The 22,180-nt window shown below is 40.2% G+C and overlaps 1 protein-coding gene across 1 annotated transcript in view; it reads right to left on the bottom strand.

The window, feature by feature from the left end:
• Positions 1-22,180, bottom strand: part of NEK5 (NIMA related kinase 5) — a 67,045-nt gene that overhangs the window by 5,310 nt on the left and 39,555 nt on the right. Inside the window, 7 exon segments of the mRNA XM_089899623.1 lie at positions 5,171-5,279; positions 13,583-13,720; positions 14,794-14,946; positions 15,279-15,329; positions 19,273-19,399; positions 21,176-21,244; positions 21,471-21,551. Coding sequence (XP_089755749.1) covers positions 5,171-5,279; positions 13,583-13,720; positions 14,794-14,946; positions 15,279-15,329; positions 19,273-19,399; positions 21,176-21,244; positions 21,471-21,551 — 728 coding nt within the window.

Consider the following 22,180-nt stretch of genomic DNA (forward strand, 5'->3'; position numbering starts at 1 on the left):
GTAGAAGGCAGGGTACGTGATGAGAGCAAGGTGGATGGGGGTGAGTGTGCACGACTGAGGGTTTGGAGGGAAGCTGACCAGGCATAGGGTTGCTAGGTATCACAGAGGACTCCCCTGAAACTGGAGACCATCAATTCGGGGTGGACCAGTAATTATAGCTCCCATGTGTTAAGCTGCCATTACTCAGGTATGTGCTTACACAAAATCTTGCCTTTGTCTCCATTCCTCTACAATGTAATATGTCCGTGTGAATTTCTTTTCATTGATCCTGCTTGATGATTCTTTTATTTCCCAGATATCATGATTCGTGGCTTTCAATCATTCCAAAAAGTTCACGGCTATAATTGCTTTGAATATTGCTCTTCATTTATTCTCTTCTGGAATTCCTTTTAGATATACATTGAGCCTTCGTGCCTCTTAACACTTCTTTCACATTTTCGACCATTTTTTCCCCCTCAGATCTATCTTCTAGTTACTAATTCCTTCATTAACTCTATCCTGTTTTTAAACTCCTGAATTTTAATTTCTATTGGAAGATTTTTTTCACGTTCAGAAGTTCTATTGGTTGATTATCAAATCTTCCTGTTCTTTTTTGATAGACCTGCTTTTTTCTCATGTTTTCTTATTTTAATTAAATAATTTTAACTACACAATAGTAATTATTATGCAAATATTAAATACTCATATTATCCGAAGTTGTTTATGACCTAATTTAGCTATTTGTTGTGTTTGCCGTCTCTCGTAGTGGATTTAATCTTTAATTGTGAGCTCATCTTCAGCAGTGCTTCAGTGAGAAATTCACTGTAACCTGGATTGAGGCTATATCCCTCCAGAGTGTTCTACATGTATTTCTTCTAGAGATCCCAGAGTATTACAATCTCTTACTGCTAATTTTAATGTTAATTGTTCAATGTACATGTTTCTAGACCATCCAAGTGTTGTAAATTCAAACTCCAAATCTGAGTGAAGGCAAATCCATGGTTATAAATTTCTCAGGAAGTATTTTTCTCCCAGAGATTGAGCCAAGACAGAGAAGCCACATTCCTGAGCTTTTTTCCTAGACCACCCTTGCACTGAAGAGCAGCTCTTCAAGGGTTCCATTTAGGAAGAATAGAGGGGAACCCAATGAAGAAACCAAAAACCTGTCAGATATATAGGAGATAGGAAAGAAAGGAGGGAAGAAAATTTTAAAAACAAAACCAAAAAAACCCCACAAAATACAAAAGAACTTCCAAAACAAAATGAGCCTGCAAACTAAAATTCCAAAACACAAGAATAAATCTAATGGTAAGAAAGGTAAGGTGGGCAACAATTTTTTTTTTAAGTTGGACCATTGAACAAACTCGAGATGAAATTATTATTATTTTATTTATTTATTTATTTTTGGGGACGTGGGCCTCTCACTGTTGTGGCCTCTCCCGTTGCGGAGCACAGGCTCCGGACGCGCAGGCTCAGCGGCCATGGCTCACAAGCCCAGCCATTCCGCGGCATGTGGGATCTTTCCGGACCGGAGCACGAACCCGTGTCCCCTGCATCAGCAGGCGGGCTCTCAACCACTGCGCCACCAGGGAAGCCCAAGAGATGAAATTATTTTTATGGAGGCACTGGAAGAAATTTTCACATATTGGGGTATGGGGAAGTCATTCTGGCTTATACATGATTTGGCCTATACTTTATGTGACCTGGAACAGCCTGTCTTATGGCCAAACACACTTGTACATCTGCTTTAACCATTAAAGAGTGTCAACTCTGGGAGCTTCCCTGGTGGCACAGAGGTTAAGAATCCGCCTGCCAGTGCAGGGGACACAGGTTCAAGCCCTGGTCCGGGAAGATCCCACATGCCGCAAAGCAACTAAGCCCATGCGCCACAACTACTGAGCCTGTGCTCTAGAACCCGGGAGCCACAACTACTGAAGCCCGCGCAATGAGAAGCCCGCACACCACAACGAAGAGTAGCCCCCCTCGCAACTAGAGAAAACCCGTGTGCAGCAACAAAGACCCAACGCAGCCAAAAATAAATTTAAAAAAAAGTGTCCACTCTGAATATAGGGATAAATGATCCCTGTTCCTATGACACCAATGCTAAAATACTCCTTCAAAGATGAGGGTCCCTTCCCAGACACCAAGGTCATGCTGACTCGCTGTGTATGTGCTAATGGCTCTTTTGAAACCTTGAAGGAAGGTACCCCTGTCATGTTTGATGTTTGTTCTTTGTTCTGATAAGATATAAAACTGTACTGAAAACCATGCTTCTCCAGAGGGCTTTCTTCTTCCTTGGTGGAGTCTATGCTCCTGGTCTATAGTTCTCAGTTTTGCTTGAATAAAACTCTCTTCTATTCTTTATTATAGATTGTTTATAATTGGCATCGACAGAAGATTTTGATAAAGCCCTTAAAGTAAGTATGCTCAACAAGAGAAATTAAAGCACAACATCCATTTTAAAATGTTTTTAAATTATGGGAAACAATTATGCAAGAATGAAGCAAGAACATATAAATATAAGAAAAAATAATTATAAATATTAGGAAATATGTAATCATTTAAGTTAAAAACCTAATAGATGATACCCAGAGAGAATTGGAAAACAGTATTCAAGAATTCACCTAGATTGAAACAAAGAATAAAAAATATGAAAGGGGACTTCCCTGGTGGTTCAGTGGGCAAGACTCCATGCTCCCAAGGCAGGGGGGCCAGGGATCGGGGAACTAGATCCTGCATGCATGCCGCAACTAAGAGTCTGCATGCCACAATTAAGAACCGGTGCAGCCTAAATACATAAATACTTTTTTAAAAAATATGAACGTACAACTAGGTGTTATTGGGGACAGATTGAGAAGCTCTAGAATGTATCTAATTGGAGAGCCAAAATGGAGGGAATAAGAAAAGTGATATTTGGAGAAATAATAGGTAAAAAATTTCCAGAACTAAAGAAAGTCATGAGTTCTCAGAAGAAAGTGAACCAAGGAGGATAAAAGATAAATCCAGACTTAGAGATATCATACCAAAACATAAGAATGAAAGAAGAAAAAGTAAGTTATGAAAGTACTAGGGAGAGAGTTAGCACATCTACAAAGGAAAAACAATTAGATGATAGCAGATTTCGCATCAGCAATAATAGAGGCCAGGAGAAAAAGGAAGAGGCTGAGAAAATTCTCCCCTCCCCTCCCTCCCTCCCTCCCTCCCTCCCTCCCTTCCTTCCTTCTTCCATCCCTCCCTCCTCCCTCCCTCCCTCCCTCCTTCCTCCCTCCTTTATTTGCTAGACAGGTTGATTCCAATGTTCCCATGGAAAAACAAACAAGTAAGACTAGACAGGAAAATTATGAACAATGAAAGGCCCCCCAGACAATAAAACATATCATAAACATGTTTATAATAATTAGACTAGAAAGAATTGGAATTGGATAGAAATACACATAAAAATGTTGTATATCATAAAAGTGGCACTTCAAATTGGTATCAAAAATAAAGATTTTTAATAAATGGCATTGGAATAAGTAAGGAGTTATTTGGGGAAAAAATTAAGTTAGAGCCACACTTTACAGTACAAGTAAAATTCAAGATGAACAAAATATTTAACTAAATAGAAAACTAAATCATAAAAGTACTAAAAAAATTCTGGTATCATTTTTTATTAAATAATTGATAAATCTAAGTAAACAAAAGTAAGAAATTTCCTCATGGCACAAGTCACTATAAATACAATCAAAAAGCAAACAAAAAACGGGAAAATATTCTTGAAACATATTACAGCTAAAAGACTAATTTCCCTAAAATACAAAAAGTTCCCCAAATCAACACAATGTTAATAGCCTAAATTTTTTAAATGACTAAGGCTATAAATAAAACTAATTCCCAAAGGAGGAAATAAAGATGGATCTTAAGCATATGGAAAGGCAACCTTACTCATAAAAGAAATGCTAATTAAAACAAACCTGAAATGGCATTTTAAAATCTATCAACTGTGAAATGATCCTAAGTTTGGTAACACACTGAGCAAGGAAATGTACAAGGAAACAGGCACTTCCATACCCTGTCAGTGGAACTGTTCATAGGTGTAACCTCTGTGAAGGGCAATTTGACACTATCCAATTACAAACGTACATACTCTTTGACACAACACTTTGCTGTTCTGGGAATTTAAACTCTCTATATACTACTGTTTGTATATTATGATAGGTACTCAAGATACACTGTTAAGTGATAAAAGGAAGTTGCGAGATAGTATCTACATTATGAAACTGTTTCTATAAAAAAGAAAAGGAATATACACATACCAAGGTATACAGATTTGCTTACATTTTAATGGAATTTCTCAGAAGAAGTATGCACAAGAAGCAGATTGGATTGGTTGACTCTGGGGAGGGGAATTGTGTGGCAGAGGTAATGAGATAGCAGAAAGACTATGAAAAGAATATACCTTTTGAATTTGGAACCATGTAAATATATTACCTATTTTAAAAGTAAATTATAATAAAAATTTTAAACTTCAAAGGACTCCAAATTTTAGAACTAATTAGAGAGTTCAGTGAGGTTACAGGATACAACATCAATAGTGTTCCATACACTAGCAGTAGCCAAAATGTAGTAGGAGAAAAATGACCCCATTAATAATGGCAACAACAAAAAAGTTAAGTGGTATCTATATCATGAAGAAAACTATAAAAATACTGAAGAATATTTTAAAAGGCATAAATAGATGGAGAGCTATACTATATTCATGGATGTTAAGACTTATAATCACAAAGATGTGAATTCCCATAAATTAATCAACAAATGTAATCTCATTCTCATCAAAATCCCAACAAGCTTTTTCATGACACTTTACAAGAGAATGAAAGGATGTATACGTTGAGTAAAAAGCAACAGCGAAGATAATTTTGAAGAAAATGATATGGAGACTAGAGGAAGCTGTGAGGACTAGCCATACCAGATATCAAAAGGTACAATAAAGCCATAGTAACTGACAGAATATCACTGATGCAGGAAGGGAAAACAAAGCCATTGGAAAAGAATGGAGAACCCAGAGACAAACCCATGTATATAAGAAAACTTGGTCTCCTTAGCTGGGTCTTTGAGGCTATATTCTATGCCTCAACAACAGCATTTTAACTTTTTACCATTTTTACTATATCCCGCGCTTCCCTTCGGCATCTAGGTATGACCTACTTACGTATCATCATCATCAGATCTTGGTGCTGGTTGTTCTTCTTCTACTTCAATGTCAGAGGCCACTTCTACCTTCCCCTCTTCTTTAGGAAGCCATTGTTTTAATGGTCCCACTGTTAAATGACAGAAAGAGAGATTAAAGCATCCCAGCCTATACATCTCAAGAGGGACATATACTAAAAATCCTATATTGAACATCAACCACAATGGTAAAACCTTTGAATAATTTCCACTAAAAACAGAGAATAGACAGGTGACAACTGACACCAACTATTCCGCATTGTACTGAAGGTAGTAGGCAACACAAGAGAAAGAAGAATAAGGATCAGAGATGAAGAGACAAAATAATCCCACTTTGGGAGTAGATGCTTTGATTGTATAGAAAATTTAAGAAAATCTTGTAAAAACTTAAGACTTTCCAACATTATTGCACTACCCTTATCCTTCGTTGTTTTTATACCCAGTATTCAGTTTATGGTTACGGTTAATCACTGATGTCTGCATAGAAAACCCAAAGCACACACCCACAATTTTATCTTTTTTGGTGAGGGGAGGAAGGAGGTGAGGGGGTGAATTAATTGTTGTTATTTAAAATGTACTTTTTGGGAATTCCCTGGCGGTCCAGCGGTTAGGACTCCGTGCCTTCACTGCCAAGGGTGTGGGTTCAATCTCTGGTTGGGGAACTAAGACCCTGCAAGCCCCACGGCTCAGCCAAAAAAAAAAAATCTTGACTCTTGTGATTTCAAATAATGCCCACATACTATTAAATACTTTGCAAACACTAAAAAAAGAATGAGGTAAGCCAGACTCTTAAAAATTAAAATTTAAAAAAAAATGTACTTTTTTTCTCTTGGGAAAAAAATCAGAATGAAGGTAGTACAATATTTAATTTCTTTATAGAAAGCAGCATCCCCTCAACAACTCTAAGATTCCAATGATTATGAGATGCACATATTTTATACACCAATAGCAAAGAAAATGTTCCCAATAAAATGGGACAATGTTTTCTTAGCCCTTAGAATTTATATATATATATTTTTTTTTTTTTTTTTTTTTTTTGCAGTACACGGGCCTCTCACTGTTGCGGAGCACAGGCTCTGGATGCGCAGGCTCAGCGGCCATGGCTCACAGGCCCAGCCGCTCCGCGGCATGTGGGATCTTCCCGGACCGGGGCACGAACCCGTGTCCCCTGCATCGGCAGGCGGACTCTCAACAACTGCGCCACCAGGGAAGCCCAGAATTTATATTTTCTATAAATTACTATAAGAACTCTTTTAATCCTTCCTAAGCATACATTTTTAATCATATCACTCTTGTATATTCATAAAAATGAAAATATAGGTGAAAAAATTGGATAAGGTATAACTAAAATTCCTCACATTCACAGTATTACTCCTCTGAATTGTTATTTTTTTAACATATCAATCAAATTTTTTTGGATCCCAATTCAAAGAGACCATAATAAAACAATTCATGAGACAAGGAATTCTGAATTGCTTTTTGAGTCGATGTCTGAGATTTTTTTGTTTGTGGTAAAAGAAAAAATAACATAAATTTACCCTCTTAACAATTTCCAAGTGTACAGTACAGTATTGTTAACTATATGCATTGTTGTACAGCAGCTCTCTAGAACTTTTTCATCTTGCGTGACTGAAACTCTACTCCCACTGAAAAACAACTCCCTATATCCCCCTCCCCCCAGCCTCTGGAAATCACCATTATACTTTTTAAGAATTTGACTCCTGTAAATACCTCACCTAAGGGGAATCTTGCAGTATTTATCTTTCAAGACTGGTTTACTTCACTTAGCATAATGTCCTCAAGGTTCACCTATGTTGTAGCTTATGACAGGATTTCTTTCTTTTTTAACACTGAATAATAATCTATTGTATGTATATACCACATTTTCTTTATCCATTCATCCACTGATGAACATTTAGGTTGCTTCCACATCTTAGCTATTGTGAATAATGGTACATTGAACATGGGTGTGCAAAAACATCTCTTCGAGACCTTGTTTTCAATTCTTTTGTATATATACCCAGACTAGGGATTGCTGGATCAGGCAGTTCTATTTTAAATTTTTTAAGGAACTGCCATACCATTTTCCATAATGGCTGCACTATTTTACAATTCTACCAGTGGTGCATAAGGGTTCCAATTATTCCACATACTTGTTATTTTCTGGTGTTTTTTTTTTTTTTATGGTGGCCATCGAATGAGTGTGAGATGATAGGTCTTTGTGGTTTTTGTTTTGTTTTGTTTTTTAAAATTTTTATTTATTATTTTTGGCTGTGTCGGGTCTTCATTGCTGCACGCGGGCTTTCTTTAGTTGTGGCAGTGGGGGCTACTCTTCGTTGTAGTGCTCGGACTTCTCATTGCAGTGGCTTCTCTTGTTGTGGAGCATGGGCTCCAGGCACGTGGGCTTCATTAGTTGCGGCACGCGGGCTCAAGTAGCTCCGTGGCGTGTGGGATCTTCCAGGTGCAGGGCTCGAACCCGTGTCCCCTGCATTGGCAGGCGGATTCTTAACCACTGTGCCACCAGGGAAGCCCCTCTTTGTGGTTTTGATTTAAAGTTACTGATGATTAATGATGTTGAGCATCTTTTCATATGCCTGTCAATGATGTCTGTTTTTTTCCCTACAAAAACCTGGGTGCAATCAAGAACATTGTTGAGACAGATTTTCTTAAAAGAATCCACAAAAGAACTAAAAGAATTCACAGAGAATTTAAAATGCTGGTTTCTTAAGTGGGCTTTAAAATTATGTAGAGCTAGCCTACTTTCAACTACCACTTTAGGAATTTTGCTAAGTATGTCTACAATAGTTAGCTTTTCCAGAATAATAAACTACCACATAACTTAGTGGCTTAAAACAGTAACCATTTATATAGGTCACAATTCTGCAGTTGGGCGATTTGGGCTGGGTTCAGCTGGTCGGCTCTTCCAGTCTCAGCTGGGCCCCTCATGGCATCTGCAGTCACTTGCCTGGCCACCTGGAGGTTGGCTGGTCTAGCATGGCTTCACTTGGGACGGCTTGTCTCTCTGTTCCACACGGTCCCTCATTTTCCAGCAGGGCAACTGGAGCTAGTTGAGAGATGGACAGGATTCCAAAAGAAAGAGCAGAAGCTCCTTAAATACTCAGATTTGCCACACCATCACTTCCGGTGCATTCTACTGGCCTAAGCAAATCACAAGGCCAGTCAAGACTCAAGGGAAGAGGGGAAGAAAAACATTTAATGACAGAGGAGCTGCAAAGTCATACTGCAAAGGGCATGGATACAGGGAAGAGTGAAGGACTGTGCTCATGTTTGTAATCTATCATAACATACCTTTCCCACACAAACTGTACAACCATCTGGTTCCTAGGTGTCTAAAGAGTATTTCACTTTAGTCTCCAGGAAAAAAAAAAATCCCTACCCTCTGTTAGCAAGTGGGATTAAAAATAGGAACTTTCCTCCAAAGGCGGAATTAAGAGCAAAGTGTGGCTTTTAAAATTTTTTTTCAGTAAACTGTTACATGACTGCTCATGTACACACAAGCAGAAATCTCACCACACTTACATTTACCTATTTAAATCAACATATTTCATCCCAAATCATAGCCCATGTTACTTCCTAAAGCGCATTAAACAAATGAAACAGATTGATATATCTCATCTATGAGGTAGTCTGGCTAATTAAAAGCAAGCCAGAGTATTCCTCCTGGTGTGGGAATCTGACAGTTTTTATTTTCCTGTCTTAGGAAGACAGTTTTAGGAGGCTCTTATTTTTGTTTAACAGGATAGAAGAAAGAATGAAAGGCTAACTACAGAAATGTAAATCAGCTGTTATCAGGATGTGCAACTATGATGTTACCAAGGCAACTGTGTGGCCTGAAAACTTACACTAGAAAAATAGAGGTTACCTTCCCACCAAGGATTCCCTTGGAGTGGTTAAACTATAAACAAAATTACTGACCTGAATTAATTATGCACATGTAAAAAAATACTTCTCTTTGAAAGAGTGTCACTCTTACTAGTTAGATTCATTTAAAAGGATTTTGTAAAGTCTTGCTATTTCAAACTTTTTAAAATTAGCACAAATTAAACATGTACTTGATAAACCCTCATTTTTATTTATTTATTTTTAATTAATTAATTTTATTTATTTATTTTTTTTGCATTGGGTCTTCGTTGCTGTGCGTGGGCTTTCTCTAGTGGCAGAGAGCTGGGGCTACTCTTCGTTGCGGTGCACGGGCTTCTCATTACAGTGGTTTCTCTTGTTGCGGAGCATGGGCTCTAGGTGGACAGGCTTCAGTAGTTGTGGCATGCGGGCTCAGTAGTTGTGGTGCACAGGCTCACTAGTTGTGGCTCGCGAGTTCTAGAGCGCAGGCTCAGTAGTTGTGGCACACGGGCTTAGTTGCTCCACGGCATGTGGGATCTTCCCGGACCAGGGCTCAAACCCGTGTCCCCTGCATTGGCAGGCAGATTCTTAACCACTGCGCCAGATTCTTAACACTATTCTTAACCATTCTTAACCACTGAGGAAAAGTCCAAACGCTCATTTTCAAATGGAATTTAGAACTAGAAACATCAAAGGAATTTATCTTCAAGGAGTTGGATATTTAAGCTAAAGACTGACAAACGATATATGAATCATGCTTAAATGTACGACAACAAATCCTTAAATGCCTTTATAAATTGTGTCTATTACACCTGTAATCAAAGTTATTAAAATCTACACATGCAGAAAGTCTTTACAAAGACTCCATAGAGCTGTAAGAATAATTAGCATTGTAATTTCCTTATCCAACTTGATAGCAATACAAATATTGGCAATCCCATGCCTTTACATAAAGTGATAGTAAAAACGTGCTATGGCTGTATTTTCATTCACAAAGACATGGTGGGGCTTCCCTGGTGGCGCAGTGGTTGAGAGTCCGCCTGCCGATGCAGGGTACACGGGTTCGTGCCCCAGTCCGGGAGGATCCCACATGCCGCAGAGCGGCTGGGCCCGTGAGCCATGGCCGCTGGGCCTGCGCGTCCGGAGCCTGTGCTCCGCAACGGGCGAGGCCACAACAGTGAGAGGCCCGCGTACCACAAAACAAAAAACAAAAACAAAGGCATGGTGACTTACTAAGTTCTGGGCAATATACCAGGCGCTAGGGATGGAGAGGCCAAGTGGGGTGGTGATCAAGACAAAGCTCTCAGAAGCTTATAGTCTAGTGAGGAAGAAAGATATTAAACAGGAAACTAAAGTGAACTTTACTTTTATGATCAGAGAATTACAGTGTCTTGTGGGATATTAAGCAGGGAAACCAAACTTAGAGGAATGCAAAGGAGACGTGCCCTGATGTTTTCTCAGGCATTTAAAACAGTGGTTCCTGGGGGACTTCCTGATGGTCCAGTGTTAAGACTCGGGCTTCCATGGCAGGGAGGTGTTTCAATCCCAAAAAAAACAAAAACAAAAATAAAACAAAAACACAAAAACACAAAAACAGTGGTTCTGGGCTTCTCTGGTGTTGCAGTGGTTAAGAATCTGCCTGCCAATGCAGGGGACATGGGTTCGAGCCCTGGTCCTGGAGGGTCCCACATACCACGGAGCAGCTGGGCCCGTGCACCCCAACTACTGAGCCTGAGCTCTAGAGCCCATGAGCCACAACTACTGAGCCCGCGAGCCACAACTACTGATGAAGCCTGCCCACCTACAGCCCATACTCCACAACAAGAGAAGCCACCGCAAAAAGAAGCCACCGCAATGAGAAGTCCGCACAACACAACAGAGTAGCCCCCGCTCGCCACAGCTAGAGAAAGCCCACGTGCAGCAACGAAGACCCAATGCAGCCAAAAATAAATAAATAAATTTATAAAAACAAACAAAAAACCAGTGGTTCCTTGTCAGTGGTACACAGGCAGTAGTTTAATTGAGATCCAGGTTTTTAATAGCAATCTCTAAAATTTCAAATACAATTGCTACTGCATCTTTTTATGGCCTGAATTTAAATGATAAACATAATAAGGAAATGTCTTTCATGCCTTTAACCAATATTTGAGTGTGAACGAATTTAAGTATGAGACTGAATTCATGTGAAATTGTCAGAGGCAACTAACAGAGAAAAGACAGAGAGACCGTAGACAAACTTGAGGATTTACAGAAAGCTTATTAGAATTTTTTGGATTAAAGGGAAGCATGTCAATCAAGTTACAGGCTCTTCCACTCATTCATTCCAATTATTAACTGATTAAGAATCTCCTATATTCCAGACACCTTTGTAAAGCCCTGTTCGGCAATATAGCGAAAAGCAGGGAGGGAAGGGTATCTGCTGGTAAAACATCAGGAATGGCCGGGAGGTTGCATCAGAGTGAAATCTTACAGGAGGAATTACTTTGGCAAAGGGAGGAGTCTTTAGAAAGACTCACCTTTCTAAACTGAGGGAGAAATATTTGCTGATGGAGAAGTGCTAGCAGCCCTGGTGCTGGGAGAGGCCATCCGATCTTGAAGGCACTTAGAGTCTGCAGAGTCTGCATTTTATCCTGAGGGTATGGGAGAATCTTTTGCAGGATTTAAAAGGATTTTTAGGAGTATCTGGCAGGGGTGCAGAGGGAGAGGTAAAGAAAGAAGAGATGACCAGAGACAGGAAGTCAAGCTTGCTACAGGGATAGGAAAGATGGGGTGAGGCCAACAACAGAGTGAGAGGCTGAAAGAGCAGAGAAAACACAGCTCGGGTGGGAGGGCATGCCTGCACCTTTAGCAGGTTACAAAAGAAAATACCTACATTTTGCTTTGAATGCTACCCTTAGAGGCAAATTCCTATGTTTAATCCCACTTGTTAGATTAAATTACTCATATATGCCTAATGTAAAGCCATCCATTTGAAAATGCAGTCAGTTCATGAATTAATTAATTTGGTATGCAAGATCAAATGAAGTTTTCTATGACTCTCTCCAAGAAGCACAGGAACAAACCCAAGAAGACACATCATAGTCACCAGTATGTCACCATCGCAGTGTCCTAAAAGATGGGCGCCCCCCTCCTACCTGGTCTGTGGCCCCAGCCCTTGGCCTCCAGGCCAAGCCAGGCCAGCCCAAAACTTCTTCCCCACCGGCCCCCAGCCGCATCCTTACAGATGATGTTTCTATCCCAGGATAGAAGGGGAGGGGGCAGACATGCAATCACACTGCCGTCTGTGGTTTGAAGGTACTTGAAAGAGAGCCTTGAAGGCAGGGAGGCATTTCCTCTCTCTCTCCCCACTGCACTGCCACCCCCGCCTTGAGTTTTAAGTGTGGCAGCTGAGATAAGTAATAACACCGAAGGACTTCATCTACTCAGGGACTCTGGTCCCTTCTCTGGCGCCTAGATTTTAGCCATACCGTCTTTCTTTTTTTTTCTTTTTTTTTTTTGGGTACGCAGACCTTCCAGACGCGCAGGCTCAGCGGCCATGGCTCACTGACCCAGCCACTCCGCGGCATGTGGGATCTTCCCGGACCGGGGCACGAACCTGTGTCCCCTGCATTGGCAGGCGGACTCTCAACCACTGCACCACCAGGGAAGCCCATACCGTCTTTCTCAGTCTCTCAGGCCTGTGGATCTGCAAGTTCTCCCCACCTGAAATATTCGTTCCTCAATAAAATGCTGTCCATTCTTTCAGACTCACCTTTCACAAATATTCCCCTTCTCTTGAGCTTCACAAACGGGCAGACCCACTCTTCAGAAACAGTCGGGTACGACTCTTGCATTATTCTCAGTGCTGTTCTTTAACTTTGTAAGCACACATCCGCCTCCATCACTGTCAGGTTTCTAACCAGGCCTCCGCTCCGCCTCAGCCTCGCATCTCAGCAACCCCAGACCTGAAACCTCGCCCCTGCGCAGGTGTTCTCTGTTTGATACCTGCCTGCCCCAAATGGCTTTGCTCGTAGCAGTTTACACCTGCACACCCATTGGAGGACCAAATCCCCACTGTGACAGGAATTCCCTCCAACTTTAGAAAGTAACGGTTGGTTTCCCTTAAAGTCAACAGCAGCATAATCTTGCTAAACATTGGAGGCAAGAAAAACCCAAAGCCGAAAAAAACTATATTAAGATGTATTTTACGGCCCCCAGGATGGTAATTTGAGTCTGCTGAAGAGCTGTCAGAATAAACGGGCTCTGTGAGGTAGCACTAAGCACTAGCTCATCACCTACAAAGCCACTGGTCCTTCCTACCTAGCTTTTCATCACTTGTCAACCCATCACATTACAGAAAATGATCCTACTTTTCTCAGAAGTTCAAGTCTTTTGTTAATGGCGTTTGGAACAGGCTTGGACAAAGCAAATCAGCTTCTGAAAAGGCTTAGACACCCTCCCAATTCTCTCTCCAGGCTATTTTTATCCCCATTCTGCATTTACACCTCTGACAAAATTCCACAGGGGACTATGTTCTTAAAAGTAAACTACATACCAAATTCTCCATCGTTGGCAGAAAATGAGCTACTTGTTAGATGTGCTGCTGTCAAAACACTCATTAAAGTTCCCGGCGTTTCAAGCCGCCACCGTTTCCTGTTTTCTGGAATGCCTTCAATCACGATCACTCGGCCGTCTGAAAAGGAGCCTGGATTATTGAAACTAAAAATGCTTCTTCATTTGAGTTTTTATAAAATCACAGAATGTGAGATCCTTGGAGGTCACCTAATCCTACCCCTCATTTTATTAGCAAGGAAGCTGAGATACAGAAAAGTTTAGTGACAATATTATCATGTACTGTTGGGCAGGAGAGTCATTTTTTGCCCTGTAAACTGGCTGTTTTGGTGTGTTGACATTTCTATTTATTTTAAATTAGGTTTCCCCTCTTACTGTCTCATTGGCTTAGGATGGATTAAATTGTATTATGTTTGCAAGCCCTTTCTTGTAAATTTGATGATATGCAATATATTCTGTAATAGTATAAATATGGGTCAATTCACACACTTTTAATTACTAATCTCAGTGATATACTTACAGACTTCAACTTATAAGATGGGTATAAATTTTAGCTCTCCCCCAGCCCCACGTTATCAAGAAGAACATAGGAAATAAGCAATAAAAATCTCCACCACCTGTAAGATCACATCCAGATATTGCTGGGACTCTCTGCTAAGGAAAGACTATGCCAGAAGCCCAAATGAAAATGGAAGAATTTAGGTTGAAAATATCATCATATCCTAAACACTGCTAACATGGAAATAGCACTTTGGTTTGCAAAGCAAGCTAATATGTATCTTTGCACTGACTCTCTAAATCTTGTGGGACAGCTAATATTTCAGTTCTGATGTTACTGAGGAAAAAACGACCCTCTAAGAAACTGCAAGGGAGTTATTAGCCTAGCACAGGAAGGCAAATGAAGCCACCTGTCCCTCCTTGGGAGGAAGATGGGAACCTGGATCTTTCTTCCCTTACATTCTCATAGTTACAGTGGCCAATTGTCTAGGATAATTAGTAGGCAAGTCTCTGCAGAGGTAGGGTAGAAACCAAAACAAAATCTTTGAAAGGCATTTAATACAAATCTATCGGGATTGTACTGAAAACTGAGAACTGTCAAGTCAGGGTGAGCACAAGCATTTGGGGTGAACACAGCTGCCTTTGGGGCCTCGCTCTCCTCTTGCTGACAATTTGTGCCACTGATGTCAGCTTCACCCTCAGGCACAGTGGAGCAGGTGGAGGTGATGTCGGCCGTGGCCATCATTTGCAGCAGAGTCTGAGGAGACCCAGCATCCCACTGTCTCCTGTCCTCTGCAGTGGCAGCATCTGGAATGAACAACCCTGGGTATAAGGAAATAACTCGTTGATCTCAAAGCAGTCAAAGTGTGACTAACTGCAAGAAATAGTTCTTAGGAAACCTGGAGTCCATCAGCTGGTAACTTCAAAAGCAGAGAAATCAAGACCCTCAATCTAATACAGATTGCTATGGACCGAATGTTTGTGTGCCCCCTCGAATTCATATGCTGAAACTTAATGCCCAGTGTGATGGTATTAGGACGAGGGGCTGTGGAGAGGTGATTAGGTCATGAGGGTGGAGCCTCACGAATAGGATTAATGCTCCTATGAAACAGACCTCAGAGAGCTCCCTCATCTTTTCCGCTAAGTGAGGACACAGCAAAAAGATGGAATTGGGCCCTCACCAGACCCTGAATCTGCCAGCATCATGGTCTTGGACTTTCCAGCCTCCATAACTGTGCAAAATAAATGTTGTTTATAAGTCTCCCAGTTTATGGTATTTTGTTACAGTGGCCTGAATAGACTAAGACATAGATAGATCATAACTTACAAGACTGAAATTATAAACAGGTTTAAAATTGTTTCACTTTTATTATTAACATTTGACTGACTAGCCAATGTATTTAACGCTGAAGAAATATTAACGGCATGGATGGACAAATTCTTGAGGCATTTATGTGAACTTTAGTCAGGTTCCACAGAAATGCAACTGTTCCATTACCTTAATTTAAAAAATAACTTGTGTTATCATTTTCTTTATTTATTAGTATGTTTCATTATAAGAACTCTGGAGATCAGATAAGTAGAAGAAGGAAACAAAAATTACCACAATCCCACTCTCCAGAGACCTAAAATTTCAAAATTTCCTTCTCGCATATAGTTTCTGCTTCGTTTTGAAACAAAAAAGGGGCCAAATGTTACACACCCTTTTATAACTTGTTCTTTTCAATTAGCAACATACCATACCTGTATTATTAAATATTGTTCTACACCACCATTTTAAAGAAAACATGGTATTCTGTTTCATGGATATATTATAACCTAACTAATTCTTTTTTGCTGGATTTTTAGATTGCTAGAATTTTTGACTATTATAGACAACACTTTAATGAACTCATTTGTATTTAATTTTTTTGACATTTATGATGATTTTCCCTAGGTAAACTACTGAAAATGACAATGCTAGGGGCTACTTTTATAATATTTTCTTTACCAAAGGCTTTCACTGTTAAAGCTGAATCTATTACTAATTTATTCTGTGATTTTTTTTCCTATGTATTTTGAATAGCTAACTCTTCTCTAGCCAAAAAAAATACCTATATTTTCTTTCACTTTATTTTCTGACATATAACTTCATTTTTTTACATTTTTTCACTCTTTGATTTTATTTTGGAATTTATTTTGTTGTATCATTATATAGCGTCTGATTTCACAATTTCCCCCAAACTGTTAACCAGTTGGTCCTAGAGCATTTATTTGAGTAATTCTTTCTTTTCCCATTGACTTATGATGTGACTTTTAGCATATGCTAAATTATGATACATACTAGAGTTTGTTTCTAAACTTTCTCTTTTTTCATTACTTTTTTTATTCTGGTGCTAGTATCACATTGTTTTAACGACTATAATTTATATAATACAGTTTGATATTTGGAAGGGCAAGTGCCCCTCAATGCTCTTCTTTTCTAAATTTTGTGGCTAGTTAAGAATCTCCAAGATCTCCTCACACCAGAAAAAAATCCTATTGTGCTTTTGATTGAAATTGCCAAAAATCCATATATTTATTTGGAATGAATATTTCCAATACAGAACAGTGTTATTTCTCTACATTTATTCAAATAATCTTTAAATACCTCAGTAAGATTTTATAGTTTCCTTCATATGCTCTGCATGATTCTTGTAAAGTTAATTCCCAAGTTATATGTACACACACACACACACACACACTCACACACACACACACTCTCACACATATCTGCTGTTGTTACTATAAATGAGATCTAAAGACCAACTGGGGAAACTATTTGCAATACGTATGTCAGGCAAAGGTTCAATTTAAATGAGCCTTATAAAGAAAAAAACAAACATGCCATTTTCAGTAGAAAAATGGATAAAGGATGTGAGCACATAATTCACAAGAGAAATACAGATGTCAGTAAACATATGGGAAATTGTTCAGCCTGAATAGTAATTACGGGAGCCCAGTTTAAGAGACCGTTTTCAGCATCAAATTAATGAAGTGTTTTTTTAAAAAAAAAGCAGCCATGTCTTTTGAGACTTATAATTCACTCTCTTCTCTTCCCAGAGGAACTCACGCAAAGAAGAACCTTTGATTTGATTCTTTTCGCTGGAATTGCTCACACTGAGGCCACTCAGGGCCCTTGATAACCAGACCCTGTGGGCTGTTACTCAACCTGCCTCACTTGGTCTTTCTCTTCCAGTTGATACTGCCAAGCCCTGAGGCTCCTTCCAGAACCTTCTCTCCTTCTTTGGCTTCACTCTCTTCTGATTCTCCCAAAACTTGTTTAAACAATACAAGCGCCTGTCCTAAGCTCCATTTCCTTCTCACTCCAGCCCCAGTGCCTAGGTGTTTTCCACCACCATCAAGGTTGAAATACTGTGCATATGCTAAGGAAGCCCTGATTTGCCCCAGAGCTTTGGCCTTACTCAGCTATCACCTTCTAAAAACCTCCAGCTGATGCTCAGAAAGACCTAAACTCAATATTTTACAAATTTAAACCATTACGTTATCTCTACTGACCTCCCTCTGCGTGACGTATGCACCTGTTTGGCTGGTGATAGCCTTGTCCATCTGAATTAGAAGACTGGGACCCTCTTCTCTTCCTCAGTCCCCACACTCAGCAGTTCACACCTGGTGTCTATTGTCACTGCACTGCCCTGCCCTGTGTACCTGTCATTTCCCACCTGGACCAGTCTCCTGCCCTCAGGCCTGCCCCTCCACGCATCCTTCACATGGCAGCCAGCGTGATCTTTCTCCATCACGAATAACATTTAATTCCCTTTGACTGAAAGCCATCACACAGGATAAAGCCCAAGCTCCCTGGAATGCCAAGCTGTGTAGGAGAGGTACCCCCCGACTCTCCAACCAGCTGGCACTCGAGCAGTGATTAGTACTGGGGCTCAGAAAGCATGTTTTGTGCTTCCTTTCTTTGGCTCATGACAATTCTGTGATTCTGAGGGCAGACCCAGGTTTCATTCATCTCTGAGGTCCCTCCCACCTAGCACAGTCTGGCAGAAGGGAGATTCTCCACAAGATGCCTGCTGAATTGAATAAAGACTTTTCCAGGTAGAAATGAGGCAAAGTGTATGATTCCAGGAAGAGGAAATGGAGGCAAGCCAGGGTGTGTGATTGCTCACATAGCTGCAAGGGAAGATGGGGCTCCAGCAGGCTTTGTGGATCCCGTCATCTGTGGAAAGAGAGAGGGGGTGATGGGGCAGGAAAGGGGGGGTCACCACAGGATCACGCCACGCAGTGTTAAATGTGATACTATGTGCAACAGACTGTATCCTACAGGCATTATCAAAACAAAATTTGAGTAGGATAATAATATGACAAGATGACTGTAGCAATTACATAGAGAATGAAGGGGAAATACTAGAGAAAGGGAGGATGCATAGGAGACTAAAGCAATTCGGTGAGGGAAGGGAAAGGGAAAATTAAGGGAAGAGCAGATATTAAATTAAGCACCTAATATATCAATTTTCACTTTAGTCCTCACAGTAAGCCTGTGTGGCGAGTACTATTCTCACTCTTAAGGGGAAACTGAGATTCAGAGATCTGAAGTAGCTTGTGAAAGGGCACACCGTCAGAAAGTGGCAGCACCACCTGGGATTCGAACTCCGTACGGTCTCCAAAGCCCATGTGTTTCCCACCACACGCACCGCTGAGACAGGACAGGGCAGAGGGAATGAAAGAGGAGAAGACTCAGGGACATCTCAGAGTAGAAACCACCAGGCCAGGCATGACAGCAGGGCTGTCGGCCTGGTGAGGGCATCACCGGAAATAAAGACTCCCTGGGAAGATAGGGCTCAGAAGCTGGATTGTACACACGCCGAGTCTGAGATGCTAGTGGGACTTGTCTATGGAGCCATCCAGCAGATCCTGAGAAAGATAGGTGAGTGTGGACCGGGAGAAGCGGAAGCTGAGGGGGCAGGTGAAACAGCCCCAGGAGACGCTGTGGGGCAGAGAGGAGGGCGGGTCTCAGAGGGTGTGACCCCTGGGGTGGGCAGAGTCAGAGGGGCCAGGTCTCCGTCCAGTTCGGGGTGAGGTGGGGGGCAGGGGACAGTCAAATCACGGGATGCGAGTGAGGAGGAGAGGATTCGAGATGACTGCCCGTAAAACGGTTCCTCTCACCTGCAGCTTTGAAGGGACACATACCTGCTTCCCGGCAACAAAGTTTTTCAAATGCTTTGTCTGTATAATCTTCATGCTCCTTTATACATTTATACCCTTTAAACTTAACGTCGTCCTCAGAGGTCAAAGTTTCATTCAGTATATCCATTGCCTAAAGCAATTTCATGGTGTTTCATGAGAAATAAGCCATATTTGGGGGGAAAAAAGTTTGAAAATTATTTCATGTTCCCAGTAACAACATTTACCAAGGTATGCAGTAAGTATTCAATGTATGTTTATTACATGAATCGGTAGGGCTTTAAAACTAGAACTGTGTTGGAACACGACAGAAGCAGGAATGTGTTCGTTTCTTCTCCCTGTCAACAGTGATAAGCACTGATCAAGTGGCAGCTAACCTGATGCAGATTTTCCGCCTTCAATCTTATTCTCCTGCAGTTCCATTCTAAGGAACTTTCAAGGTTAGCTCATCTACGCCCTGCTTTAAGCTTTAACATTCCCAGTCAGGTCCCTGAAACTGCTTCTAATATTCCATAATTAAAATGAAAATGATCGCTCTATTTCAAGCATTATCAAAGCAGAGAATAACAAAGGATGAACAAACTGGTAGATAAAACTGTTTGGAGTCCATTCGTTTTTCTAGCAGGCCAACTTCGGTGCCTCACTTCACAGAAGCACCGTGGATGGACCAGCCCTCAGGTTCCAACCCAGACCCAGGTCTCCAGAGCCGCTTCCTCGGGTACTCATAGCTCCGGGACACTTAGAGGGCCTAGTGGTTACAAGTGAGCGCTAACTACCACCACTCTACTGAAGTCTTTGTAGCAAAAGGCTAATAAAAATCTCAAAGATAGGCGGAGCACAGAGGATTTTTAGGGCCATGAAAATACTCTGTATGATTCTATAATGATGGATACATGTTACACACTTGTCAAAACCCAGAGAATGAGTGAACCCTAAGGTAACCCATGTACTTTGGGTGATTATGATGTGTCAGTGTAGGTTCATCAATTGTAACAAATGTTCCACTCTGGTGAGGGATTTTGATGGTAGGGAAGGCTACATGCGCCAGGGGATAAGGGCAGGAGCTCCATGGGAAATCTCTGTACCTTCTGCTAAATTTTGCCATGAACCTAAAACTACCCTAAAACATGAAGTCTATTTAAAAAAAAAAAAGAATCCTTCAGCACATGCACACACATAAATCTGAAAGAAATAACATTAAAAAAAGTTTTAAGCCAATAAAAAAACATGAAAGGAAGAAACTGAGTATATAACTTATATATATATATATATAGGTATACACATATTCATACTTAACTTTTGGTAATTTAAAAGGCAAACTTGGAGAAGGTGAAACAGAAACACAAATCAGTTAATTCTGATACTTGTTAGCAGCTCTGGTAAAAAATGGGATTTAAAAAGATGTTGAAATCAAGTAATAAAATGAGGTTTGAGTTTACTGTATTCATGCATTTATTGCTGTTTCAATTCAAGCCCAAGTGCATAATTGAGATTTACCCAAAGACCAGTACAAAGTTATCAATACCAATCGAGACCTAAAATAAATGTGCATGGTTTCAGGATAACTGCTCATTTACATATTTTTTAGGTGAGTGTATTAGTTGTTGACTATATATTATGTCTTCTATTTTAATCTGGCTATAATTTAAAAGTTACTATTATGAGAAAAATAGCTCCTTTATAATAGAACAATAAATTAAAATGGAATAATCCATCTATAGGAATAATCTCAAGTTTAAAAAGAATGGAAGGATAAAAAATATTTTGGAAGACTTGTCCGAACACCAGACATCCTTCTAGGAAGATTTTAGAAAATGCTCCCTACCCTCTATAGGAAAAGTTCATGAAACATGCTATTAAGACACTCATTTTCTCATCCCTACTAATAGAATTTTACTTAATGGCATACCTCTTCCTCTTGGAGGGTGTCTCCATCAGAAATACATTTGTCTAAATTAATTTCAAACTTTATCCCTCTCTAGAAGAAAGCAAGAAAATAAATCTGTTTCGCATTCCAATAAAAACCTTAAAATTACAACTCCCAATTTGACATTACAGATACTTAAAACCATTAGTCTAACATCACAAAATAAGGCAATTCCATAAAATAGTAGGGAGCGAAATCCTAGAGGCAACCCAGATTGCAAGGTGCAGATCCCCAGCCAGATTTTTAAAATGAAACTTTAAGACAAAATGTTTATTACCTTAGCTTTATGTTTTTGTTCCGGAAGTTTACTTTCCTTTGTGTTCTGAAGTCCAATTTGTTTCAAGTCTCTTTCAATATCCTGAAAATTTAGAGAAAAATTAAAATCTAGCATTATAATATTGATCAAACAATTACCTTTTCACAACACCCCTGAATTCACAGCAGGGTCTGTTTACGTTATTTGATTTCTTGAATGAATCTGATGATTGATTTGAGAATGAAAACATACCTTTTGCAAAGGAAAGTTAACAACAGTCCACTAACAACTTGGGCACGGTGTCCATGAACGTGGAATAATAATACGTTTAACACTGGCATTGCCGTGGGTAGGTAAAACGCTATAATGTGACAATGTTTATCACAGTCCAATACAACCTAATCTAATTCAAGAACATAATTTTGACTATAAGATCCTTCCGTTAAGAGGCTTATGATCTTAATCAGGAAAACAAAAAAGTGCACAGCTCATGACAGTATAAAGGAAGGACGGGGCTCTAAAAATTGATGGGCAATTTGAAGAAGGAGGAGGAGACTGTAAAAGTACTGACAAGCGTTTCAAAGGAATGGTCAAGGGGTGAACTTTAGATCCTGAGCTTTCTCGGGGTTCAGTCCTGGGCCCTCTGCCCCTCTCTTCCTTAATACACAGGGGTCTCAGTAACTCCCGTGAATTTAAATGCCATCTTTATGCAATGACTCTTAAACGTGTCT

Source organism: Delphinapterus leucas, chromosome 18 (assembly GCF_059928025.1).
Source record: "Delphinapterus leucas isolate spDelLeu-1000000601 "Yukka" chromosome 18, BTC_Dleu_Yukka2, whole genome shotgun sequence".
Classification (NCBI taxonomy): domain Eukaryota; kingdom Metazoa; phylum Chordata; class Mammalia; order Artiodactyla; family Monodontidae; genus Delphinapterus; species Delphinapterus leucas.